Genomic DNA, 27,370 nt, shown 5'->3' with positions numbered 1-27,370 from the left:
TTTTGATTATATTTCAAGTGAGGTAACTGTTTCATCCTGGAGGACTGAAAAGGTTTCAGAAAGCAAGAGCACTGAACTTATAATGTGAAGCTACTTCAGACCACAGATGTCCTTAAGGGGAAAAATGTGATGTCAGTGCTTAACGTTTGAATGCTACATGTGGGAAAATGTCTTTGAGAATGAGTTAAACCATTGTCTTCCTGGATATTTAAATTTCTCTGATTGGGATACTGTGAGGGTTCTTCCTGGCATTGCAGTGAAACCCATGATCAATATTTTAATGAAATAATTGGAATTATTGGAATTATATGTGGTGTTTCGGATTTCTAGGCATAATAGGTCGGTCTGTGATGAATACTGTTTGCAGAATATTGAATTTGGATTAGAAAGCCTAGGGAGAATAAAGGCTTTTAAGGCTGGGTAATAATGATAACTCACACTACAAGAATCCCCCTTGAATGGTTATTTATGTTTAAGACTAATTTGCCAGCTGCTCAAAATCAAGTTAACAATGTATATGTGCTTTGACAGTAAAATGCAGTCATCTTGATATAAGAGGCAGTAATTGATTGTCTTTCCTTTTAGTTGTTCTCAGACTTTACTCCATGTGAAATGATAAACACCTGTTTGTACAGGTTTTTGACTTCATTCAAGGACCTAGAAAACAACTTGCTGCTAATCCCTGAAAGTGATGGGTTGAAGCAGCTTTAAAAACAAGACTAGCTGTGAAGGCCTGGGCTAGCATACTGAGCTGGCTTTCTGGTGCAGGGAACCTAACTGAAGCCAGCAAAGTAGCTCTTGCAAAACATGGCACTGGATGTGGTTTTATATAATTTTTCATTGGGTACCATTAATTGTTAAACGACGCAGAATTTTAACCTTTCTTAAAAATCCCATGACATTTAGCTGTCTAAGCAACAAAAAGTTCTATTGAACTGAGAAAACCGACTGAAAAGTATTTTATTTGTAATTATAAACTGTAAGTCCTAAGGCAGTTTACTTGAAACAAATGGTCTTTTTAATTAAAAAAAAAATAATTAAAAAAAAAAAATGTGGGGGTGAGGGGAAAAATTCTTCCTCCCACTTTGGTTAGCTGTCCTCTCTAAATCTTCGGTATGTTCCTGTGCCCAAGCCTGTCTCTGCATAAATGAAGCATTAAGTGTTTTGGCTGTGCTTTCACAGAAAGGTTCAGTGGTGTTTTTTGATGAGAAGAATCTTCTGTGTGATTCAGGCAACTCAAATGTGCTCCTTCCCTGCCTGTGGGGTTCCAGAGCTGTCGGCATCATGATAGGTTATCAGGAGACTCTTGCAGATGTACCACCACAATTGAGGACTGGGGCCTCTTCAGCTTTGCTGGCCAACTCCTTGTTTGGAGGGTTAATAATCCGCTTTTTCCTCAGAAGTGGGTGCTGTATCCTCTTGGAGGATACATTCCTATCAAATTGGAGGAGGAAACCAGGGGAAGCTGTTCTGACCAGCAGGGCCTGTGGTCTCGCCATATGCTAGCTCCTGCTTGAAGAACTAGGCCTGACCATGGCCTAGGAGGGAAGCACAGGGTGTTGTGCTGCTGGGCCTCAGTGCAGGCACAGCTCGGTGTGTGCCCCACCACTAGGAGTGGTGGAGGTGTGATATCTGCCTGAACCATGTGGAGATGCCTTCCATCCTGTGGGATCTGCTGGCTTTGTGGCACTGCTGTGAGAAGCTGAAATACCACTGTTACAGGCCCCCTCGTTCTGAGATTAATCATTAATTCTTTTAGTCAAACACAGAAGTACGTTGGATCAGCTACAGACTGAGAGGAAATGTTCTCTCACCAAATCTCCCCTTTGCATCATTTCAGAGCAATTTAATGACAGAAAAGGCAGTTCTATGTTCTGCAGTTCACTACTGGACTTGTGTGAGAAGGTGACATGGCCCTGGAGAACTGCGTACAACTAGCAGAAAATGACCACAGTTCTTCTGATAGTTTTCTCTGTAAAAGCAATAGTCTTCTCTGCTGCTAATTTGAAGTCCAGACACCTGACAGCAAATGCATTTCCTCAGAGCCAGTTGTTACCAGTGTATAACAAGATTTAAAAAAAAAAAAAAAGTTTGTTCAAAATACTTCCACAAGACTGTGTCTTTGTTTCTGAACCAAAGTGACTGTGGTGACTGTGTGGTGTGTTAGGAATTAAACCAGCTAGGTTACAATTTGTCTTTGCAGTTCTGCTGCATGTAAATCTTCAGTGCTGTTTGTCTAGCAGTTATGTTCCCTGTGAAGAGGAGGAATTCTCTTCACCCCCAAATAGCAGAAAATAGCCTCTGGACTCTTGGTAAAGTCTGTTGCCCTGTGCCAAAGAGAACACGCTTGTCAGTAAGGTTAAAAAGATCAGAGAATAGTTACACTTCTGTAATTGGTAGAAATCTGATATAAGAGAACCTAAATAACTTTGGAGGCAGAGGTAGAAAAGGTTGATGCGATTCTTGAGAGGGCTCTGCAGGGCTGTTAGGCAGTAAAAGCCTAACACAGAAGCTAAATGTCCAGCCTTACTTCCTAGTTTCTGACTAAAAGTCCTGTCAGAAGTGCCAGTTGGCTGCCAAATACGTTCCAGCTGAAGTAAAAACGCTGCATTTTCATGCTCTTGTTGCTCTTCTTCTGTCTACTTTGACACAGGATTTTATTTGTCATGCTGTTAGTAAATGATACCCTAATGTCTGCTGGAATTTAAAAGGAGCTGTCTTCTTTCTGAAACTGAATTTCACATTTTTTTTCTTGCCTTCCCTGCAACAAAGGCTGGCACAGCCTATTAAAGAAAAAAGTGTTATGGAGTAGAAAAATAAGACAAAAATAGTGGTAAGATGTTTTGTTTTCTAGTGTTTGTTTAGCCAACAAGAGTCTGATGTCACGTAGGCAGCATGTGTTTCAAAACTTTCTGTGTCGTGGAGTCAGTTTGGGGTATTAGTACCTCTGTAAATTGTGATGATACTCGCACATTTTGCGAGCTCTCGTATCATCAGCCTGCAGGTTCAGACAATAGGGCCGGGAGTCCTTACAGGCAAATGGCAGACAAATACATCAGCACGGATCTGTTCCATCAGGCAGTGTGCAGGATCCCAGCTTTGCCTTTCATTGTAAGCTTTGTTACTGCTGATTTACTCTTTAGCCATTTCTAATACAGAAGTCTTGATGCCTGACCTTAGCAGTGAGAAGGAAGAGGCCAAGGCGTGCGTGTGTGCGCTGGGCGAAGCAGGGACCTGTACGCAGGCACAGTGCAGAGCACTTGTGCAGCAAGCCTGGGGAGCAGTTTTGTGCCAGTGGAGATGTGGATCCTGGAATTTTGCTTGTCCCTCTCCTGGGAGCATGGATCTGTGGTTGATGCAGGGAGGAGGCTTAGTTCTGTCCCTCGTTCTGGCTGAGGGAGCACAAGTGGTTTTTGATGCTGGGGAAGGAAAAGGACTGTGCGAATACTGTAAGATGAGTAAGGCTTGTTTTTAAAATAATGTACTCTAAGATAAGGGTTACAAAAGTGAACTTATTTAATGATAACTTCATCTACTTGGAAGATGAAAATTTAAGTGAAAAATAGGTTTATCTGGGTAGCAGAACTCTTACCACCGGTGATATGAAAATCAATAACACTGCCTGGGACTCGCAAAGCAAGCACTGCACTTAGCGTAGCTGGCTGCCGGACTGTGCTGGGACTTGGTGCAACAAATCAGGTTAAGCTGTCTTAACACCCTATCTGAAGTATGTTTCTCTGTGCAGCAGACTTTGGAAAACAGCACAAGTAGAGCAACTTCAGATGCATGTGCTTCAGCACAACACTTCCGTCAAGCAATTGAGTAGCAAGGATAAGAAAGGTCTGGGAGGTGTAGGGACTGCGCACAGTAATGGTGTTGGGTGGACAGAGGTATATTTGCAGTGTGCTTTAGCCCGTTGTCAACCCTTCCTACACTGGAAGCCTTGCTGCTGAAAGCTGGGACAGACTGAATGGGCACAAAGGAGGCTGAAGAAGCAGCACAGCTCCTTGAAATCCCGAAAACCTCCCTGTGGAGCTGCAGGTCCTGGGTGCAGCTGGTGCCCGGAGCAGCGGGTGCCGAGGGCAGTACCATGGGCTGCTGTGGCTCCCTGCTGCGCCAGGGCTGCATAGCCCCGCGGGCTCATCCAGCGCCCCACGGCTGGTGGATGTGCGTTGGGCTCGTAGGGCATTCGTTCAGTTATTTCTTCCTCCGTACTTAAAAACTTTTAACCTTACTGCTAAAGAAAAATACCATTGTCTATCAGTATGACTGGAACGAAAGATGAATAGCGAGTTAGCCTTGAGCAAACTGTCAATCTGACTTTGATAGGCCATCACTTAAAAGGTCCTTTTATGTTTATGAAAAAGCATGACGTCAAAGCCAGGGAAAAAATACCAATACTTAGGGCTAAACTTGCACAGCCCCTGTGTGAACTGTTTGTTTCTCTACATGCGTAGCTAATTAGCGGAGGTTACTATAAGTCTGAGCAGTGGCGTTCCAGTTTCTGCTGCTGGTTTGGGGCAGCTTGTTTATGGTGCTTCCATATGTGAATCGCTCAGACTGGAGTAGCATAAAGCAAAGGATATTGCAGTCACTTCTCTCACAACCTATAAGTATTATGCTGGAAATGCTTGAGTATAATCATTATCAGGTGAGTTATTTGCAGACTTATTTTAAAAGCTCTTGCTAAGAAGGCTTACAGTGGACAGAAAATCCTTTTCCTCTTGTATCTAGTTTGCTTTAATTTCTTCCACAGAAATGAGTGGGGAACGTGCACGGTCAGTTGTAACGGTAATAGAAGTCACTTTGCTAGAACTGTTCAAAACCAACAAACTTTTCAGAGTATTATTTTACTTGTTTGTTTTCTACCTTTTGATCAAGATATTAATGATCAAAGAAAGGTGACGGCGTTTCCAAGATATGGTGATGTTTTTTCCATTAAAAACACAAAAGGCTTTTCTTCTCGTGCTTATTTAGAGTGAAAGAGAATAGCTTGGCATGCTTTTTTCATATTTTATATGTGAAAATATTTCTAAGTGCTGGAAAGTTTATCTTAAATACAAAAATGGCTGCTGCTGAGGACAGTGATTGATCTGACCGGAGACGCTGCTTTTCTTGCATCTTCTTTGTGTAACGTATTTTTTAAACATGCTGTCTTACTTGTAGGTGACTTAGGCCATATATCTGAGTTATAAATCATCTGGAGACAAAAAATGGCACATTACTTTTTTTTAACAACGCATTTGATATTTTAAAAAGCGAAAGAAAAACCAACAACAAATCATTAAATCTGTCCCTTACTTGAAATCTGATAGAGGGTAGCGGTTGATACTGTTTAGCTTTTATTAGGAGCTATTGACAAGTAAAACGAGGCCTGCTGTGGCACTTATTTCTCCATATTTTGGTGAAAATTAAACACTGTGTTGCTGAAGGTCTGAACAGAGAAGTACCTGTTGCAGAGTGTCTGTGTGAACTGGAAAACTGGAGCATTGATTTTAAGTGGGAAATCTCACCATGTGGAAGAGAAGTGGAACTCGTTGCTTTCCTGTTAATAAGTCAGTTATTGGAACATTCTCTCAGGAACTCATTCCTTGCCACTGAACGTGAATTAGTGAAGCCCTGTTGAGTTCCTTGGAGCCGCACGGGTTTGTAACTTTGAGTCAAATGCTTAGCTGGTCTGTGTCACAAATGTATATAGCTCAGATCGATGCCACACATAATGACGTTGTAAAACAATAAAACACTTTCCTAACTCCTGTCACACAGGTGCAGACTCACCTTGAGAACCCAACCAAGTACCATATCCAGCAAGCCCAGAGGCAGCAGGTAAAGCAGTACCTCTCTACCACTCTAGCAAATAAACACGCCAACCAAGCCCTGAGCTTGCCATGTCCAAACCAGCCCGGTGATCATGTCATGCCGCCTGGAACTGGAAGCAGCGCGCCCAACAGCCCGATGGCCATGCTTACGCTTAACTCCAACTGTGAAAAAGAGGTAATAAATGCTTGTTGTGCATACTCTTCAGTGAAACAGAATTGCATTCTGCTTTCTTTCCGTTTCAAACCATATTTGCTAATTACGATGTTACGTTTATCTTCTTTTCTGAACTGCTCACTTTGAAAATGCAATTAATGCTTCTTTGCCTGCCTGATGAACATGTATTTGTATAAAACATTAGGGCAAGAAACAAACAAAAAAAAAAACCCTCTGTCATGTAATTTCCTTTTCTGAACTATTTTAGCTAGTTTATGCTTATTAAAACTTCTATTTATTTTTTTTTTGCTTGCTTGATGCACGCAGTGAATAGTTGACCTTTGGAGAATACAAAGCAGTTTTGTTAGCTGTAGCTTTCTGGAATAATGTTATTTATGGCCCATTCAGTGTAGAAAGAGCAAAGAGCATAACAAAAATAACTGAAAAACAACAGACTTTTTTTTTTTAATATTTTAGGGTTTTAGAAATATTTGGACTAAAATTTGAGCAAGTCTCTTGCTTAGTTTCAACACCAGATTATCTGAGCTAGTATATCCTAAAATGTTTCCAATTTGCTGTTTCTGCGCTGCAGATTTGAGGCTTCTATGCCTAGAAGTCGTTCACAATCTTGTCTTAAACCTTTGCTGGCAAAAACTTCGTTGGCTGTTGTATGTGCTGAGGTGCAAAATAAAGGTTATTTGAAAGACATTAGCAAGTAAAAGAATCATGTCAATATTTTAGCGACTTGGCAAACGAGAGAGAATTATGGAGCTCCCTTTGTTCCTCATCCTTCCTCTGAGCCTTTGTGCCAGAATTTTAATACAGATGCACTCTGTGAGGAAAAATTTATCCAACTCCAAAAACAGTTATTTAAAAATGGCTTTTACACATGCAAGAGGAATTACTTGTGCTCCATAGTTTTAAACTAAGTGAAAATCCAAGTTCCATCCTATCATCTCCCTTGTACCACAGTTTTTTTCTCAAGTTATTTACAGCTTCACTTTGCTGTGTCATCAGGCACATGTGTGCATGACACTGTTTCAATCGTGCTCTTTTTGGGACTGAGACTGTGCCATGAACTCAGATCCATGCTTTGCTTCTTTTTTTTCCTTTTTATTTCTGCAGGGATTTTATAAATTTGAAGAGCAAAGCAGGGTTGAGAGTGAGTGCCCGGCTCTGAATACACACTCACGAGCATCATGCATGCAGGTACTGGATGACACAGGAGTTGGAGCACTGAACACCTTTCCAATGAGAATGTTTCTTTGAACTTATGCTAAATAGTAAACTTGACCAGTAATGTATTTAACAAGTTGAATGTAAAATGTATTTAAGAAATGAAACAACATAACCCCCACTTACATTACAAATCTGCCATGTCCTTGCATATTACCATTGATATCAAGTGCATTAAAACATCTAGAAAAGTGTTAACCCTTTTCAGAACTGTAACAAGAACTCTAACACTATAGCAGAAGAACATTATCAAGGGTGTTTTAGAATCTCACTTCAGGAAGTCGTTTTTAAAGCAGTTTTTCCCCCAAGCTGCATGTATGTGTTGCTGCTGAGATAGTTTCTAAGAGCCCATTTCTATGCAGATCACACCTGCACTTAAGGGGGAGGTAGAGAGAGAAGGCTTTAATCCATCCATGGTAATTTTGTCCTCAGTAGTCATTTTTTAAATTATTTGTATTTTTTATTATTATTATTTTGATCAGACTGCATTTTATTTTAGTAACAAGACTTCAGATATGGGCTGTAACTATTGTTTCCTTTCTTGCCCTCACTTTCAGCCAGTGTAATTCATTCTGATCATACTTTATTGCGCTGATATGAAAATCCCCTAAACTACTCTTTGCACTATCAATTTTACGTTTTTTTTGAAATTATTATTATTTTTAATTAGCGTTACTTAAGCTTATTTTTTTATAGTGATCCAAAAAGAAATAGGTGCAAGCTGCAGGTCAGCTCAGAGCATCTAAGCGGTGCTTTGGAGGACTGTCTTCCACCTGACCATGTAGGAACTTATGGAGGAACCCTCCAGCCCAGCCCCAAAAACTGTTTGCACCACCTAGAATCATCACTGAGCTACTCTTGGGTGGTGCTTCCTGGGAGGGAATATTAGGAAATAAACCAGGTTCCCCCGTTGAGGGAGGGCAGCCTTTCAGCAGCAAGTCTTCTCCTTCCCCCTGCAGATGCCAGGGCTCAGGCATTACAGTCTGTAACTGTAATCGATCATCCAGCTGTGGGATCAGCCCCACACCTGGATGATCGAGGTGGAAGGTGGGCAGGCAGTGCTGGAGCCCTGTGTTTGGAGATGAGAAGGTGGCGGGGCCGGTGCAGAACCAGGGAGAGGGTTCCACATCCTTAGTGAGGCTTGTTGTACGGGCACCGATATCCTCTGCTGTTCCTGGGAGGAACAGCTGTCCGTGGGCAGGTAACTGCTGATGGGAGGTGTGGAACAGATCATGAAGCCTCAAGCTTTGTTGTGGTCTGACAGCCCTAGCTGGATAGGGAGAGTTATGTCAGGGGGATTGGATTTGGAGTATGGCAGAATTGCACAGACCTCTGCTTTGGCCCGTACTGCAGAGAACCAGTGTGTTGCTGAAGTGCTTTGTTAGACCTTTGTTCCTTTTTGGTTTTGATAACTGTTCTATTTTTTATTGTTCACCTTTACTATTGCAGATGGACGATGTGATCGATGACATAATTAGTCTAGAATCAAGCTACAATGAAGAAATCCTTGGCTTGATGGACCCGGCCCTGCAGATGGCAAACACGGTACAATGCTCCCTTCCTTTTGCTTTCCCCATTAAGCCTAATCGCTGCTCCTCAAGTGAATGTGCAACTGGAGTGTCACTTTTTTTTTCTCTGAGCAGTTAAGCAGTTAGTGCACTATCTGTGGAGAATAATGAGCTTTTCTTTGAAGATCTTAAGGTGTACAATTGCAGTGAAGAACGTGAGTTCAAAAATGCAAGCTGGAGTCAGGTTGAGGGAATACATAGGACAATTTTGCTTTTTTTTAATTCAAATTCAAGTTAGTCAGTGGGAAGATTATAGTAGAGGAGTGAATTGAACTAACAGAAGTAAGCTTATACCCACTGATATTAATGGGTGTACTACTGGGCATCAAGCTCGGCTTTGGAAACCTAGAGGGAGCCTTTGGCACCCCAGGTTCCCATCTTATGTGCAAATAAGAAACTGTAAGCCATGTTTAAGTGTTAGCATCCCTGCCCAAAGCTGCTCTAATTTAACTGTGAAGCTCTAATATCATATATTTAGTTTAGTCTGATTGCAAATGGAGATAAGTCCCAAGTTAGATGATAACAAAGATGGTACAAAATTAGAAAAAAAGGAAAAAAAAGCAACCCCTCAAAGCAAACCAGAGGTGAAAGAATAAAGCTTAAAACTGAATGGGGAGAAGGGCGCCCAGGAAGTCTGGGACAAAGGACAAGAATGCTGAGATGGGAAAGTTGGTGAGCAAGGGAAGGCACGCATTACCTCCAAGTTGCCACTTCTGTTTGCTGGTTCACATTGCTGCGAGCATTAACATAATCGTACTTCTGGCATAATCTTATTTTGATCTTTTGTGGAGGGTAGCTCTAGTGAATTTTTTGCCTTAGGCTTAAGTGCTGTTAGATCTGGCTGAGTAGATGTCTGCCAGTGCTGGCGTCTCGTTCTTTTTTATCTAGTGCCAAAATTTACAGCTTACCACTTAGCATCGATTTTTGTAGCATAGGTTTACATTTGCTGACAGTACTTGTCTGATGTCATGTAACCGAGTCTGGCTCCCACAGATTCCCACAGCCCTCTTGGAGGCACGGTGCACGCTGCAGAAAACAGCCCACCAGCCTCCCCCCTTAGATAGTGCCCTTGGAGCAGTCTACTAATACTGTTAAACTGCTCGATGCAAGAAGGATGTTTCAGCCTCTGAATTAACCTGGTACCAGTCGTGAAGTGATGGAAAGTGAGACACGTCCCTCAACAATTGGTTTGGGGAAAAACGAGCCTGCCATAACAAACACTTTTCATTTGGAATGAGATTTAGCTCTGAAAACACAGAGTATTTTACTAATAAGGAATTGATGTCTGTAGACTGAGCTAAGTAGAGCTGGGAAAAAAAAATAAAGAGAGGAAATGGTTTCTAAAGAGACGCAACCTATAAATAGCTGTGCTGAGGCTACAACAAAGGCTGCTATTGTTCCGTAACCAACAAAGAATGAAAGGACCAGTTTGTTACGTTTGGTAACAGTACTTAATTGATAAACAAAATCAGAGATTTGAGTGTAGAACAAGCGGAGGGGTGTTTCTAAGTACCTCCTAATTGAAAAGGGCTCATTGCAATACAGGGCCTATGGACATGTTTGTAAACTTTGGTACTGGGTCACAAGTTAACCAGCTTTGCTGCTGTGCTGGAAGGTGTCAGAATGGAAGCTGAACCCCAGCAGTAGAAGAGTCTTATTGCAGGGACTGCCCCTGAGCGTGCCCTTGTAGGTAAGGGAGCAGCACAGCACCTTCTGGGGAACAGAATCCTCGGTGATACACACTGAGCCTGAATGGCCTGAATGTGAGTGCTCATTTTATTAGAGCCCATCATATTCCATGATATGAAATCTCGTGAATAAAAACACACCTTTCTGTCTCAAGGAAGGAAACAAACCAGGCCTGGCATAAGCCGCTCTTAATTTACTTTTAGAGAGAGTTAAGGTGAATTAATTTCTTGGGGATGATCTGAAAGATGCTGTATTAAATGTCTTAGCTAAAATCGGCAAACAGCCTTAAGGAAACATTAAAATTTGTTTCTGTATTTTAAAAAGATAATCAGATATGCAAATTTCTCCATCTTTCTTTAGTTAGTGATGCATCAGCATTGCTTGTGCTTTGTTGCCCAGCTCTCAGGTGGGTTCTTCTGGTGCAAGCCATTCCTGCAGGACTCGGTGTGCACAGTCAGCAGCCCCTGCCCTTTTGTGGTGATAGCTGCACTGTTCCTTACGGAACCTTACATGGAAATCCAACATGATGTTGACATCTGTGGACAGGGAGGTGGAATCCCAATCCACAATCCTTTCGTAACACGCAGGGTTTATCTTGCAATAATTAAAGCAGCTTGGTGACCTCGACTGTTCACCATGCTTTGTTATAACCTAGCTGCTTTACCCAGGATTTGAGATGCCAGTTCCTGGTATCTTTTTATTTTTCCTCTGAAATTCCTAATTAGATTTCACATGTCTGGTTCTGAACTTCAAGTCCCAGGCCTACAAACAAGTCCTTTGTGCTCTCACCATACTTGGGAGCATGAATAGAAAGAGCACGTCCAAGTCAGAAGGTTGTGTGACGCCACTGCTGCTCCTGTGTCACGGATGCGTCGAGGGGCCAAAAGATCTGAGGGTCGGCTTTGTAGAGCAGTGAGATAATGGTCTCAGTGACATTAATGTGGGTGTGTTGCAACTAGGATCACACTCTGTGGAGGACAGCTGGGAACTAAAACAGATTTATTATTTTTTTAATATATATTGTTATATGAAATTCAGAAGTGAAGTGGTGTGCAGGAAATTGTAGGACTAGACTTGCTGAGAATTGAGGTTGTTTTTCCTCTGTCACTTGAAGACCAAGTCAGAGGACCTCCTTTTTTTGTTGGCCTCTGTCAGTTCAGAAGTCTCCTGTCAAATCTCAGCATGGCGTCTAGGTGGTGGCACTTCAATATGTGCATTATCAGCTTCGTTTCTTATGGTAGCTCTAGGTAGCAGAGAAATTTTCTCCTGTCTCAGTCTGGCAAGGACTGTCAGTAGGAGTGTAATAGCCCGTGCTGTGACTCACTCCATTGTATTCCCCAGTGTTATTTACGTGGGTGTGAAGTTAATGGTCTGATCTCTGCAGGATCAGTGTCTTGGAGGGACTGGTTTTCTTTGCAGCAAAGATAAGAAATGTTGCTACTCAGATAAGGTATCAAAGTACTTTATACCTGTCTTCTCAAAACCTAGTTTGAAAACAAAGAATAGGCAGGTAAAATAATCCACTCAGGATACACGGGAATTTCTTTAAATTTACGTTGTGATGTTAAGGGCTAGCTTTGCTAAGTCTTGTTGGAATACTACTCTATTTCCTTATGAATCTCTTTGCTTAAACATACCTAAAGAAGAATAACAGAATGAATGAGTAATTGAGGACATGTATGTCAAAACAGTCTTCCTCCAACCGGTGCATATTTTTGTTACGCAATGTGAAAAACAAGTTAAACTCATGAAAACGTTCTCTGTAACTAGCCTTCAAATCACATGAAAAATGTGATTGATGAATACAGTGTCCTCTTTCAAGCTTGTAATGATTTGCTCAGAACTTTAACTCATGTTTTATTGGAAAAATGGGGGCATCCTCCATGAGTCTTCTGTAGGCGCTTTCAGATTTTTTGCTTGGAATTGCTGAGGGTGCAGATCTTAGCTTTCAGCAGAGCAATTGTGAGGAACAATACAGCAGTACTTGTCAGTGTGCATTACCTCTTCTTTCTTCATTTTTTTTCAACTTAAATGGAGCTGTGCTTCCTTGCATTTCAAAAAAATAATAATAAAGTATTGTCTGCACCTTCCTGAGGAGAGAGGATGGAACTTAACCAGTGTAGGTGGTTTATTCCTCGTGCCCATGCATATGCATAATTTTTGCTGACCTTACTGCAAGCTCTGTTTGCACGTGGAAAAGAGCACAGACTTCTTAGCAGGTGATAACTCATTTGTTCTGTACAAAGTTTTTCATAAGGCAAACCAACTGATCTTTCTCCTTCCTTGTCTTTTCTAGTTGCCTGTGTCTGGGAATTTGATTGACCTTTATGGCAACCAAAGCATGCCGCCTCCAGGACTAAACATCAGCAACTCATGTCCAGCTAATCTTCCTAATATAAAAAGGGAGCTCACAGGTAAATACATCTAAAATACTACTTCAGAGCTATGGTGTAATTGCTTTGAATTCAGGTGATACTGGAGATAATTTCTGTTACAATTTCTTTTTAAAAAAATGATGAATTATTACTTTTTGCAGTCTTTTTTTTTTTTATTTATATGTATTAGCGGGCAATACAGCTGTATTTGCATGCGTCCATTCACTGTGACAAATTAAGGCAAAGTCCGTGGGATACATACACAAAGCAAAGGTGTCTGCAGATGAACAAATGGAGATCCATTCTAGAACCAGTGACAAAATCATATTAATACGCAGAAATTATTGCTCTTAAGCCCAACTGAGAGTCATACTGTGTGCTGACCTGGTAGAGGTGTAGTTTATTTCTTGTCTCTCTTCTTTCTGTTGTGAAAACTCACAGGCTGACTCAGTGGCAAAGCAGGTTCTGGACAGGAATTAGTTTAAGTAGAGCAGTTTTAATAGCCCAGGAGTGAGCTTCTCTGGAGGAAATGCCACGTCTCTGAGCTGGTGGATATTTGCATTTTGTATGAGTGCGCAGAATTTGAGCTCTGCGCCAAAGGAAGATACACAAAGTGCAAAATGACTAGTGGCTGCTAGAGAAAGAAAAACTTCAACAGCATGTAGAACTATGTTAAGAGGAGGGTGGGAGGTGATGAGATCTACTCAGGGTCCTACATTACAGACAGCTTCATTGCCTCAGTTACAGAAAGCTACAAGTGGCTGTAGGCTGCAAGCTAAACACTCAACTTGCCATGTGTCTAGGCTGATGGATTCACTTTAGGTGATTGTGTAAGACATTGGGCAAAGAAGGCAGAAAGAGGGGAAATTAGTGAATGAAGTGGTCTTACAGAAGTCCTCAGTGTGTCAAAATAGACATTTAGCTTAGTTCAGATCTATGTGCTACCTTCATGTGTATAAACAAGCAATTTAGTTATCTGCTACCATAGATTAAGAGAAAAAGCGTTTTGCATTTAACTTGTCCTAAGTTTAGGAATTAAACTGAAATTTAACAGCAGTCACCTTGATGTTGATCTGGCCAAGCCTTTGACTATCACAAACGGTGACTTTTAATATCGGTATGTTATCATAGACAGAACTCCAGGAAAGGCTTCCTCTTTTCACAGAAGTTTTATTTAGAGGCTGGAGTTTAATCTCTGAACATAGAAATGTAGAAAAGCTTTTGGTTCTCTATTTCTTGATATTTCTGTTGGAACTAGGTTGAAGAGAGTTTAGTTTTTAACAAATGCTAGACTTAAATATTGCTTTCTACTTTATAAATATCGAAATGATAAAGAACTAAGAAAAATCAAGTCTGTTTCCTAGCATCTGATGCTGATGGTAGTTGTGAGTTGTCAGCTGTAGTTACTGAAGCATTTAATGGGAATCCTGCTCAGCTGGGAGTGCAGTTTCAATCACTTTTGGCCTTACAAACCTCATATCTGTTTCATAATGCAATGTCAGACTAAGCACAGATTTTATTAAGACATGGAATAATCTTTCAAGCTTTTTTGGGAGGGATCCTTTGGGAGCCTAGTATTACGAAGGTTATGCCTTATTACACTGCACATAATGCTGGGGTAACTTCCCGTACTCCAAGGGAAACAAACCCTCATCACCAGTTACTGTGGCTTGAATGGGACATAATCCATATTCCATAAAAAGAAAATAATACAGAAAATAAAATTGTTTGAGTGAAGGGTTTTCTTCCCAAGCTTAGTTATGTGCTTGCCTGAACTATTATGTGCTCAAGTCTGAGTAATAAATGTGTGGACCAAAGTTAAGAACAGTTGTGATCTGAGATTTGCCAATAAAGGTGTTGATTTTTTTAAAACTTTTTTGATATAATGGGAACAATTAATATAGCTGGAAAACACGGCATTTTTAGTAGGTCACTTAAGTCGTACCTTGAGTGCCGTGGTGATGTGCACATGTTGCCACAAAAGGACATAGTCTCAATTCCAGCAAGCGGAGCTGCTGACTCCTGGCTGCTTCACATCCTGTGCAGGTAGCAATGCAGTAAGCATGTTGTTCCTCTGGTTCAGCCTCTGTGTGGTACATAAGCATGTTGTCTGCATGTGTACGTAGGAGCAGGTATGTTGGATTTCAGCAATTTGTTGTCCTCAAATACCTTGCTGAATCAGGGCCTCCGTGGGAAACGTTCTCATCACAGAAGTCAGCATAGGAAGTGTGGGAACAAAAGCTCTGCAGGTACAGGGGTAAAGTTGAATACCAGCTCTGGATTTCAGTAAACACAGTGTATGCGACAGGCCCTTCTCACTTTACGGAAAGGCTGTAATGATTTGTTTGCCAGTTGCTGATCAGGCTTCCTTCACAAAAGTTTCACAAATTGAAATGTTGTTTGAATTACTTTAATTCTAATTACCTCATTCACATGCACAGCATGTATTTTTCCTACAGAGTCAGAAGCAAGAGCATTGGCTAAGGAGAGGCAAAAGAAAGACAATCACAACTTGAGTAAGTTTGGTTCTTTGCTTTTTACACCAATTTTAATAATGATCATAGTTGTTCTTGAGTGTTGGAATGTGAGCATTTTAAATCTGAATAAGCCACTCTGTGTAATACTGGTTCGTTATGTTATGCCCATAGATCAAATGCCCCTGATACTCCTGAAGTGCGTACTTAAATTTACTCTTCAATTTTAAACCGTTTTCCAAAAAAGTGAAATGGTCTGGGTGGTCTAATTCCAAGTAATGATCTGTTTATCTGGACTTCTTGGAAGTATGCACTCAGACGTGGTGTTAACCAGTAAAATTACTGGGAACATCTCATCCAATTGCTTTCAACAAATTCCCCTTGTGATTTTTTGCTTTTTAAAAACAGAACAAAAGCACTACAATTTAAGGTAGGCAGTTAGCTTATGACTTTAAACACCAGTGCACATCCTCACTGTGACAATTTTATAAATTCCAGTTTGAAGGGAGCACTCATTTCTGAGTTTAGAAAAGGAAAATAAAACAATGAGCATCTCATGACTTAAGTATCAAAAGACAACTTAAGAGTCTTTTGTATTAATAGAAAAAAAAGGTGCTCTTTTATGCCTTGGGCTATTCAGAAGCCTTTTCAGTAAGCTTTTGTAATAACATGAAAAGCTAATGCAAGAAAGTTGATCTTTAGATTTGATTATTTTTATGTACTCTTAAGTGTTGAATCTGAAAGAATACATAAATATGCCTATACTTTTTGTCCCTTCTCCTGCTTTGGGATTTTCCTGGGCAATAAACTTTTGTCTCCAAATTTTTGTGATACTTTCCCCTTGGAAGACAAACGCTTTTCATTATTTTTATTGGAGTCCTGTGCTAACACAGCCATCATATTTTTAGAGTCTCACTTTAGATCTTGCCACTTCAACAGTCCCACATTTTTAAAGCGTAGACACAACTTCTGCCTCTGTGTATAGCAGAGCAAAATAAATTACTATATTGTCACTAGATTTTAAGCTTCAGGCAACAATTTCAAAGGCACTTAAAGAAATCTTTAATTAAAAGCTTTATACTTTGTAATTAAGTGGATATGACTTGTAACATCTGTGCTGTTTTTCCTAAAGTTGAACGAAGAAGAAGATTTAATATTAACGATCGTATAAAAGAACTAGGCACTTTGATACCCAAGTCAAATGACCCGTAAGTATGATGTGCCCAGGGGTCTGTGGAAGGGAGGGTGGTGGTTGTTGTTTTTAAAAGAAATCTTAGGGGAGAGAAAATCATAAAATCCTGAGTTTTCTCTTTTGATGTTGGCTTTCTGTGGCAGTAGAAGTGTTTGAAGGTTCTTAATTTGATTATTTTGTCACAAAATAGTCACAGAACCCTGGCAGCAGCTCAGCATCTTGTTAGGGCCCTGTGCTTTGGCAGCGTTGGGGCTGATGCTGTGAGTGACCGCCGTACCAGCAAGAGAGCTGTCAGGATGTGAACGCATAGTCTAGTCCAGCTGCTCAGCTGACTACATAGCTGCTTGTCTTGCTAAGCGATCCTTTGAATTTATTAGATGTCATAGCTTGGCAAGACAGAACAGACCCTTCTTTTTGTAGAAGTGGAGGGCAGTTCCTCTGGGAAGCCGTCATATTCTCCATCCCTCCAAGAGAGATATGAAAGAAAAAAAAGACTGTAGGTCTGTGTCTGTTAAACTGATCATTTGCTGTGTTTGTGGTAATTTCCCAGAAAGGCAGGTTGTAGTTCTTTTTAGGTAATTTCAGTGTTATGGATTTGTCTTGGCATTTATCTAATGCTGCTTCAATAGCAACGAACCCCTCTCTTGCTCTGGAGCTTGGAAATGTCACTTAAATGTGAATCAATGCCCAGTGAGGCTTTGGGGCAGACTTTTTCTTATTTTAACTAATACATACTATTTAGAGAGGCTCTTTAGCTTCCTTTAAGGCAAGGTAATGTTGCACGTTTTCAATCTATGGAACAGGTGGATCTTTGGTCTGTACACTGTGCTAAACTTTCTCCTTATTTAAAAAAAAGTCAGCACAGGGGAGAAGACAACGCAGGCACCCTTTTGTGTGTTGTAGGAATAATGTGGGAGGGGCAATATGGGAGCCCTGTACCCCCCTCACTGAAGGTCACGCCTCGGTTGCAACACAGCATTTATATTTTTAGCAAGAGTTAAGCGTAAAGCATCCAAACACACTGTGCTGGGCTCTGCTCTTCCTGCTGGGACCCCGCTGTGGCACAGTGCCACCAGGAGGACTGTTGCTTGCTGCTGCTTGGGAGCTGCACGGCCTCGGGTCTTCCTCCCACAGAAACACCAATTCCTATAAGGTCCTTTATGAATTCGAGTTCCCCTGCAGTCTTTTAATTACCTGCCTGAAATCAGGCATCGCCCAGACAGCAAGTAATATGGTTTGAGTGGTGTCCTGTGGGGTTTTTGTGCAGCCTCGCAGAAGGCAGTGAAAGGAGCCCTTGGTCTTCAGTCTCTGCAGTGCTTACAGAAGGCTGGGGCTCATCCCTCTGGCCCAGAGGGCTGTGGGGAGTCCCAAACCGCTACCGAGCAGCGCCTGGGCTCTCTCCTTCAGCTGGGACGATGCTCGCTGCCTTGCAATAGCAGTGCTCTGGCCCCCTCTAGTGCATTTCAAAAGCCTCCAGCATTCATCAGCTTGGAAGGAATATTGGATTAGCTGGCTGTTACATAACGTGGGGTGGAATCACAGCTGCTGCTCTGAAGGTACTGGCTGCAGCATGAAGTCCCCACGGGAGCCTTAACCTCTCCTTTTGTGTTGATTTCGAAGGGATATGCGCTGGAATAAGGGAACTATTCTGAAAGCATCAGTGGACTACATTCGTAAGCTTCAAAGAGAACAGCAACGCACAAAGGAACTTGAGAACAGGCAGAAGAAATTGGAACATGCCAACAGGCATCTGCTGCTCAGAATACAGGTTTGTGGATACTTAACCTGCAAATGGTCTTGATGTTGTAGTGTGTGGCTGCAAACAGATGCAACTGAAGGTCGTTTATAAGGACTTGGGTTAGGTGGAACCACTGTTTTAATTAATAGTGACCCGTACTGAGATGCCTGCAGAATTTTTCCAGAATTATCAGGATCCATTAGTTAAAGTAAATAAAATCACACCAAAAAATAACCAGATAAAATAACCCTCCTCTGCCCACTCCTCCCTGGCCCCTAAACTCCTCAAAATTCTGTTAAAGCACTTGTGGCTGGTCTGGTTGTGTTCTAGGATAGCTAACATAAGTTGCAAGCCATACTATAAAAAAGATCTATGTGGTAATATTTTTTTTTCTGAGTGACAGACCAGAACCAGGACTTCATGTATGATCTATTTGTTGATAGTAATCAAGTTCAGTTCAGCTGTCTGTTGTGCTTTAGTTGTGCCTCTTCTGAAGCTGTTTCTGAAAGTAGCAATGAACAACATCTGTTTTGCTTGTGGGTTTCCTTAATTCTGTCAGGACAATGTAGGCCCTGCCTGTCAGAGAGGCAACGCAGTCTGGAGTCTTCCACATCTGAGCCTTCCTCTGACAGCAGGAGTCATTCTGCAGGAGTCTGTCATCTGCTTTCTGTTCGCGGGGTAAACATTGCTCACAGGTCAAAGTGGGCAGCGGGAAGTATGGTTGTCACTGCAGCATTGGGTTCCTGGCAGCTGTGTTAAAAGTTGAGTCTGCTTTGAGTCTGAGAGGAATTGCAGCCTGAATGTGAGTGCCCCAAGAGTTTTTTGAAGCAGGACAACCAGGAGCTATGGATGTAGGGCTATTTTTGTAGTTGTTGATGCTTTCTGTCCAAGGAGCTGTAATTTGTTCTTCTCTGTTCCTTAAAGACTGTAGGATTAGAACAGCTTTCCTCCTCAACACTGGAGGGAGCAGTGGGGGGCATCAATATATCTTCCCCTCCTTCTGTCTTCATCATGGGCTGTTGCATTCTTAGCTTCACCCAAATTCCCAATAGACTGTATTACACAGCAGTTTTGGGGTGGGAACTTCATTTCTCTCATAAAATCCCTTGGCTCCACCTCAAACTGGATAGGTAACCTTATCCTAGAAGCCTGTACAGCTTTTGTTATCAACCCTGTTTTCCAGGATAGCTGGATATCCACCCCTCTCCAAAAAAGGTTAATTCAAGAAACGTGTAGAACTGGGTGTAAGAACACATAACACAAAGACAGCGATGCTGCTGGACTGTGAGCCACAGATACTCTCGTGTTAGTGCTCACTTGCAGCTCAATCAGCTGAGCCCTTCTGCAGGTTGCTGTGCACAGGGCTGGCTACAGGAGAGCCCTGAACCAGTTAATCCACAGAGCAGATAACGAAGCTTGAAATACCTGAGAGTCGAGTCTGGCAGCAAACAGATTTAAAATAGAACAGGCTGGCATGAGCTTCAGCGTAGCTTTTGTACCTCGCTGAGCAATCTGCTTGCTCGAGTGAGAAGATAAAGAAGCATGGCCCTTCTGCAGAGCAACATCAAGCAGTGGTATTTCAAAGTGAAGTCAGATTGCTTTTTAAGCATCTTTCATCTTCCTTTGCATTACCCATCTGCTCTGGCTCCCTTTTCAATGAGAAAAAAATACAAACAAACAACCCTGGAATAATGGGTAATACATCTGCCAGTAAATAACCTGATCTCCATATTTTCCCTTTTTATGTTGGTTCTGATGAAGGAATTCCTCTGTATTCTTATTTTGGCACATTAGCTGCTGGAAGTGCTTCTTTTCCACCTTCTCCGTGGCTCTCGCAGTGTGCCACTGCAAGCTTGTTGTCTTAGCCTGGAAATGGAAGAGGCTGTTAATCAACCTCTGTGATAAGAATATCCAGGAACAGTGCAATCACAACAGTGATTGTGATTGCTTAATATAATGCATAAGTAGAAGCAAAAAACCTTTCTTGCAGCTGTATTTGAAACAGGACATTTAAGTGCATTCTTGTATTATCTTCCTTCAGTCAAATGTGCCTGCGATTAAACGCAAAGGTGGGATTTAAGCCTTTCCTAAAGATTCAAAGAATCCTAGTTGCATGTGAAGTCCAAAGCCTTCCTGTGACCTTCCTGTATGTTTTTATTGCAGGAGTAGTGTTGCTCAGATTGGGCTGACATCTTCACTTTCCTCTTAACCAGAGCTGTAGGGTGTGCGATGTCCCTTGCAGTGTCTCGGAAAGAAGTAGCTACTTTGTATGGACACACTGTGCTTTCATACATAACTTCTGAAAAGCACTAAGTCTTCACTTCTGCTGTTTCATTTTTTTCAATTTTTGAAATGCTTTCCTTCCCCAACATGACGCCAAGCTTCCCTACCCTGGCACTGGTTTGAGAAAGGAGTCTGAGGGGCAACGTGTCTGTTCTGCAGGGCACTGGGTTTCGTGTCTGGGTAGGTTCTGAGAACTGTGAAGGACCTGTGTTTGGTAGCATTCATCCACCTCTTCAAGAGAATGTTATTTGGTTGAAAATCTGCAGTGCAGAAATGTACAGGGTGCAAACATTTGTCACCATTGGAAAGGGAGGAAACATTTCATATCTAACAGAAGAGAACTATAAGTCATAATACACAAGCTTGTAAGATGACAAATGTTGCTTTCATTTTTTTATTATTTTTAATTTCTCCTTTATCCTCCTTCACAGGAACTTGAGATGCAAGCTCGGGCACATGGACTGTCCCTTGTGCCATCCACCGGCCTTTGCTCCCCTGATATGGTCAACAGGGTCATCAAACAAGAACCCGCGCTGGACAACTGCAACCAAGACATCATGCCGCACCACACAGACCTGTCTTGCACGACCACCCTTGATCTCACTGACGGTACCATCACCTTCAGTGACAACCTCGGAAACATGACTGAACCGACCGGCACTTACAGTGTTCCTACAAAAATGGGATCCAAACTGGAAGATATCTTGATGGACGATACCCTCTCTCCAGTAGGAGTAACTGACCCGCTACTTTCCTCCGTGTCTCCCGGAGCATCGAAAACGAGTAGCAGGCGGAGCAGTGTGAGCATGGAGGACACCGACCATGCTTGTTAGCAAATACTTGGCACACCTTTCATAAACTGCTTTGTTTCTTGATCAGTAGATGAAATAATTTGCCTTTTGTAGAATTTTTTTGATTTTTTTCTTGTGCTTCATCAGTAGCCCAGTGTGTGTGCGTGTGTGTATATATTATATATATAGGATTTTTTTTAGATTTTTTTGTGAAGAAACTTGTATATTCTATTTTAAAACTACCAATGCCTCCAAATATATTGTACAGCATATGTACAGTATCTGTGAACTGGATTCGCCAAGAACTTTGAACTGGTCAAATCTACTCAAAGCAATAGAATTACAAATGAAGAGTCTTTCTACTGGGGGGTGGGAGTCATAGAACTGTAAATGCAACCTATTCACTTGGAGACAAAATGTAAATTTAAAGAATGTAAAGATACCAAAAAAAGTCCAATTTGTAATTGTATTGATTTAATAGTGCTGCCTTAAAGATACAGTGTCCATCAAACTTTAGTCTTTATAGACAAGTGTTTAGGGAAAAAACAACAAGCCACTCTATTCCATTCAGAATACAAAAAAAAAAAAAGTGTTAAGACATCCTGATTGTGTTGATTGTGGTATAAAATGCTGTTGCTGAAAATGAAATAGAAATTGCAGGGAGAAGTGAGTCTCTTTCTCAGAGTGCTCTTTAATTTTACTCTGAGCTGATTTGGGTTTTCCTTTTGATCATGGTACAACTTTCTTTTAGACTTTAGTTTTGTTTTGTAACATGCAATGATGGCTCGCCAACAATAAACCAAGAAGGAGCACTATAGGTTGGTATACACTCTTTGGACAAAAAAAGTTGATATGTTTTATCAGCTGGGCACATCGTGTTGTACATATCTAATTGGCTTTATTTTTTTTAAATTGCAATGTACAGTTTATTCTGATTTGCATGGATTCCTTAGTTATTCTCAACTTTTTGTTTTAAATATATTTGTATTTCATTTGTAAGATTTTTGCCTCTTAATATTGCAACATTTTTTTTGACATTTTTAAAACTCATTGGAAGTTTTCTGCGTTCTTTGTAAACACTTGAAAGGAAGCTTTTATGCAGGGTTCTGTGTTTTAAGAGAGATTTTGAGAATATTTTGTATATTACAGTCTCACTTTGAAAATGTTTTTAAACACGTTTAAGGTAGAGTACAGATGTAGATTAGGTAATAAAACAACTTGTAGAAAAACTGAACTTACATATTTATTTTTAGTGATACAAAAAAAGAAGTAGTAATATGCTTGGAAACATAACTATGTAGTTAATATACCCGTCATAGTAATTTGTGTTTTATTTCAGCACTGAGGCTGATATAAAAACAACAAAAAAAAAAAAGTAAATTACTGTATCTGCAAATAACTGTTACTTGATAACAATGTTATTAATTTTTAACACGCAACAATGTTGTAAAAGTAGTTTGGTGCATTATCTACTCAAGTGTAGTCCTATGCAATAACGGTAGTTATACTTGTATTATATCAAGCCTAGATGTTTTACGGAGGTGACATACGGTGTAAGGAGCTAGACTGATTGAATGGATTTCTCAGTAGCAGCCTACAATTGACTTGCAAGTGGCAGGCAAGCATATCTCTTTCAGAATGAAGTGCCTTAAACTCTAGCTGTAGTCTTCCCCGACTAGCACTGACTGAAGTGTGACATAGGAGAGCGGCAGGGTGATGTTCTGCGGGATGTTAAGTGTAGCATGGTGCCTACGTCTAGAAAACAAGAGCTTTCCATTCTCCTTTGTGCTACACTGGAAATGATGTAGAATAAATAACATTTTTTTTTTTTTTTTTTTAAAAAAGCAACAAACAAAACGGTGACTGAAGTGCCAGTTTGGCAGGCCACGGTGGTTACAGTGTTCAGGAATTAAATGTGAATTGGTAGGGATGGGGCAGCCGAGGATGGTGCCGGGAGTTCCTGCAGCTTTTGCTGCAGCTCGCTCTGAGCTTTCACACCGGTGTTTCCTCACCAAAGGATCCTTGAAGTGTCCTCCTGACGCTGGCAGATACGGGGCTTGGTGGGGCCGTGCTTTCTGTGCAGGTCCTTTGGGGTCTGTGCGTGTTGCTCTGCCCCCATTTTTGCTTGAGCATCGAGCTGTGTTGGCACAGATGCAACCGGTGGGTTGTGGCTTTTTTTTTGTTTTTATTTTTTTTTTTGCAAGGAGGAGTTGGAGTTAGATGATAGTGATGCCTCCCCCCCCTCACCCAGGACAGCTTTTGGGAACGTGTCTTTCCTAGGGTAGGTGAAGCTCTGGCCCGTCACAGGATGCGCTGTGCTTGGGGCAAGGGGATGCTGCGTCCTCTGCAGGGCAGCTGTGCCGTGGTGAACCCCAAGCCGAGCGTGCAGGTATGGGCTTCTGCTGGTGCTGTTTGTTAGTGGTGGCAGGTAAAGCAAATCAGGGCTGTAAAATGCTTGTAGCTGTAAGGCCGGGGTGTGTTACCCTTCCTGGTAAATGGGGCAGCTCTGGAGCATTGTACAACAAAATCAGGGTGTGCACACATGAGTGTAGCAACTGAAAAACCACTGAATATATTAAATGAGGCTTTTGGTTTGATGCCCATGCTGGTCATTCAGAAATCGAAGTCTAGACTGTGCTATATCAATATTTTTCAGACTTGCATGAAACCACTGGTACTCGCTGGCAGCTGTGACTTCCGAGTTGTGGCTCCGTGCTGCAGGGAAGCGAGCTGGGACTCAAAGCGAGCTGTATCTGTTGTATCAAGAGCTGGATTTCTTGATGAAAGTCTGCAGCAGCCAGGTCGTGTGTTCTCTGTCTGTGGGGCTGCTCTGGGGGATCGTACAGCTCAGCCCCCGTTTGCTCACCCCTGGAGTGGAAACGTCCCTGCTGCAGCGGGGGCACCTCTGCGAGACGCAAACCGCTCAGGTGCCAGGAGGTGTCTCCCCCCTTCTGTGCATCACTGAACGTGTGGCTGTGATGCTTTACAGGGGATCCCTTAGGGGGCAGAGACAGCAATTAGAGGCAGGTTAACGAGGTGGAGAGAGGTGGGCAGTTGTTTCCCAGTCTGTCTCCGTGACAGCAGTGTCACTGGGCTGGTGGGGGCCTCCCAACCAGGTGGCTATGGGACACCTTCCAGTTCTCGCTTTGCCAAAGCCGTGCATCCGACAGGGGCGTGCAGAGTACCACAAAGCTCTTCCTTTCTGCTTTTGGCCTAGGAAGCAATATTTAACTCTTACAACCTGTAAAAGCAAAAAGAAGGTACGCGAGGAAAGCACAAAGCACAAAATAATGCACTTATGTTTATGTTGTTTGACATAAAATGCACTGGGGGGGAAGCTGATGTTGATAATAGTATAAATACCTATATTTCTTGAAAAAGTGACATTAATTACTGCCTCTTGCTATGATGCTTGGTACTGTAATGTTGATATTCATCTGCTGTTGACTGCAGCAATAATTTGTGTATGGTCCATAGCACTGTAAATTATGGATCAATATTAATGTATCCGATGAAATAATTTGAACTGTTGTTCTTGATAGATGGATTAAAGCATTTGGTTTTTCACATACGTCTGTGTCAGCCACTCGTTTTCTGTCTAAGTAAGTGAATCTTGTCGCTGTGTTTTTATTTTTGTGCGTGTGCATCCCAAGTCCCAGCCATGCTGCCCTGTCTGTGGCTTGGCGGTGGATGTCTCCGTGCTCCTGAGCTGGTGGCAGTCAGCACTTGGGGCTAAAGCAGAGCTGCCCCTGCTGCCATCGCCTCCTGCAGCCAGGCCCAGTGCCCAGCCCCTGGTCACCCACAGCCTCCGTGGGCCAAATGTTCCTGCAGCCACTCCTGGGTCTTGCTTGGAGCTGTGCCAGTGCTGGCGAGGAGGTGTTGGGGTTTGTTCTGTCTTCCCATCTCAGTATTTTCCTGTCTTGCTGTTGTTTGCATCTATTTGGGTCCTGTTCTTTGACAGCTGTGCTCCCGGCGTGGAGTTCTCACCATCTCTGTGAACATTGCTGCGGTGGTGGTGGTGGTGACTGTGCGTTGTCTCATGGCTTTGCAGTCCCAAGTGCGTTAACTGTAAAAAATAATTATACAAGTCTTGAAGTTGGCTCTTTTGAAAATCTTTTACCCATTGAGGAATAGAAAATGCTTGTTAGTTCAAGTGAACTCAATTTAAAATGTTAATTGGAAAACAACACAAGAAATAATGCCGGGTGCAGCTTCCTGACTTTGCTAGGGATAAGCAGAAAAGCCCTGCACCCCCTTTGTAGGTGTTTGAGTTAAAGCTCATAAGTGTTTCCAGCAGACTGTAATGCTATTTCTGCAGCAGTTCAGCACGGTGTTAGGATGTGATGGTTTAGTTTGCAGCAGCAAGTCTGTTTGTCAGCAGCCAGGATGTTGTTTCTGAACTGGTTGAGTTTTTCAGGTGTATTTTGGCTTTCCTTTCTGTGGCCAGCTCTCATTGCTGCGTTTTGGGAGCACGTTTCTTGCTGTCCGCGGGAGCAGCCGTTGTCCTTGTGGCTGGATTGCAGGACCTCGAGAGGAGCAAGAAGAAAACCTGGCAGAGGGTCATAGCTGTAAGAAGCTGGTCAATCTGTGGCAGCAAGGAGGTGGTGGCGGTGCTTGTTGGGAGCCTTTTATCTCCTTTGGACAAGCCTGAAAAACCCTGTGTGGACTACGAGAAAGAATGGGTGGGGTTGCCAATGCTGTGTGGGGTCTGGTTTGCTGGAAAGTCCAACAGTGGGGGTGCGGGATGCTGTGCTGCAGGGCTGGCTGAGCAGTACCTTGGTGCAGCAGGTCCCTGCCACCACCTCCCTGCATCGTGCTTCCCACTCGGTGCTCCCGATGCTGGGTAGAGCCTCGCTGCGCTGCCTGGGTGGCTGCAGGGGCTGCCCTGCTGGTGCTGTTCAGTCAGGGTGGTCTCAGCACTGAAAGCTGATTATACTCACTGTGTCTCAAGCTCTTTTGAAATATATTTGCTTAAAATTGCAGGGGAATGGCTTGGAAAATGGCCCTGGTTTATTGAAATCAATGCACAGATCTGGATCCCGGCTTGTGGGTTAGATGCGTGCTGCACATACCACTGCCCTGTCTTTGCCTCTGGTCCAAAACACAACCTTACTTAAAATAGCTCTGTTTTAAAGTGATTTTTTGAGGGAAACTCTTAACAGGCATGTATTGAGTCTCAGGGCTCCACTGAGGCCTCAAGGTGCAGCTTCAATGGAAATCTACCTTTTTTTACAGCCTCCTCACCTAGGTCATAGAGCAGCAGGAAGGCTTCTGCCGAGCACTGGCCATGGCATTAAATGCTGCCCAAGCATTGTGAGAGGCAACGAGAAGACTACTATGGTCTGCAGGACAAATCACGGCATGCAAAGCATCAAAGTACTGACGTCTCTACATATATTTATAAAAACCACCATGGCTGGGGTGTAATGGGGGCGTGCAGTGGATGCCTTCCTGCAGCTGTGGAAGCATGCAGGCCATTAGGGCAGCTGAAGGGGGTCACGGTGTCCCCACAGCAAGCTGTGCTGTACTGCCAGCCCCGCAGCTCTCCCCCAGCACCAGCAAACCCCCGTCTGAGCTAACACTGTGGCCTGCAGGTGGCTGTGCCGGGATGCAGGGTGCAATTTGTATGGCAGTGCTCGAGGTGATGGTTCCTGCGAGGGGAAGAATGGGGCAGTTGCTGGTGGGCTTGGTGGTGTTTGCTGAGCTGCTTTAAATACAGTCAGCCAGGATCTTTCAGCATCTGCTTACGACCTCTGTCCCTGTCACGTTGCGCAGGGTACGTTGAACGCTGCTATTGACTGGATGTGAATAATAACTGCTTGGTTACTCTGCCATTAAGAAATATCAGAGCCCTGGATGCAGCCGAGAAGCGGTTTCCAGAGCAGACGGTTTCAACAGGAGCAGCTTCAGAACATGCCAATAACAAAATGATTTCTCGCTCGTTCATCGCTCAAGCAATGTTGTCCAAACAACTCCGTGAAGATCTTGCATCGCGGAGAATGCAGATGGGTCCCACACGGCTTTCTGACTCCTTCTTTGGAGTGATGTGTC

At 42.5% G+C, this 27,370-nt stretch overlaps 1 protein-coding gene across 6 annotated transcripts in view; it reads left to right on the top strand.

The window, feature by feature from the left end:
- MITF (melanocyte inducing transcription factor) overlaps positions 1 to 24,890 on the top strand; it is a 96,271-nt gene extending 71,381 nt beyond the window's left edge. For 3 of the 6 annotated variants that reach the window (XM_084530881.1, XM_084530885.1, XM_084530886.1), the window contains exons 3-10: positions 5,767 to 5,994; positions 7,099 to 7,182; positions 8,659 to 8,754; positions 12,763 to 12,880; positions 15,283 to 15,357; positions 16,448 to 16,523; positions 18,128 to 18,275; positions 20,960 to 24,890. In XM_084530881.1, coding sequence (XP_084387007.1) covers positions 5,767 to 5,994; positions 7,099 to 7,182; positions 8,659 to 8,754; positions 12,763 to 12,880; positions 15,283 to 15,357; positions 16,448 to 16,523; positions 18,128 to 18,275; positions 20,960 to 21,361 — 1,227 coding nt within the window. In that variant the 3' untranslated portion in view covers positions 21,362 to 24,890. The remainder of the gene's footprint in view (positions 1 to 5,766; positions 5,995 to 7,098; positions 7,183 to 8,658; positions 8,755 to 12,762; positions 12,881 to 15,282; positions 15,358 to 16,447; positions 16,524 to 18,127; positions 18,276 to 20,959) is intronic. The other 3 variants (XM_084530882.1, XM_084530884.1, XM_084530883.1) reach the window with 3 other exon arrangements.
- The last annotated feature ends 2,480 nt before the right edge of the window (positions 24,891 to 27,370 follow it).

This window comes from Aythya ferina (assembly GCF_964211825.1).
Source record: "Aythya ferina genome assembly, chromosome: 10".
In the NCBI taxonomy this organism is placed as follows: domain Eukaryota; kingdom Metazoa; phylum Chordata; class Aves; order Anseriformes; family Anatidae; genus Aythya; species Aythya ferina.
Note: the sequence above shows the minus strand (reverse complement) of the source record. Positions and strands in the feature narration are given on the sequence as shown.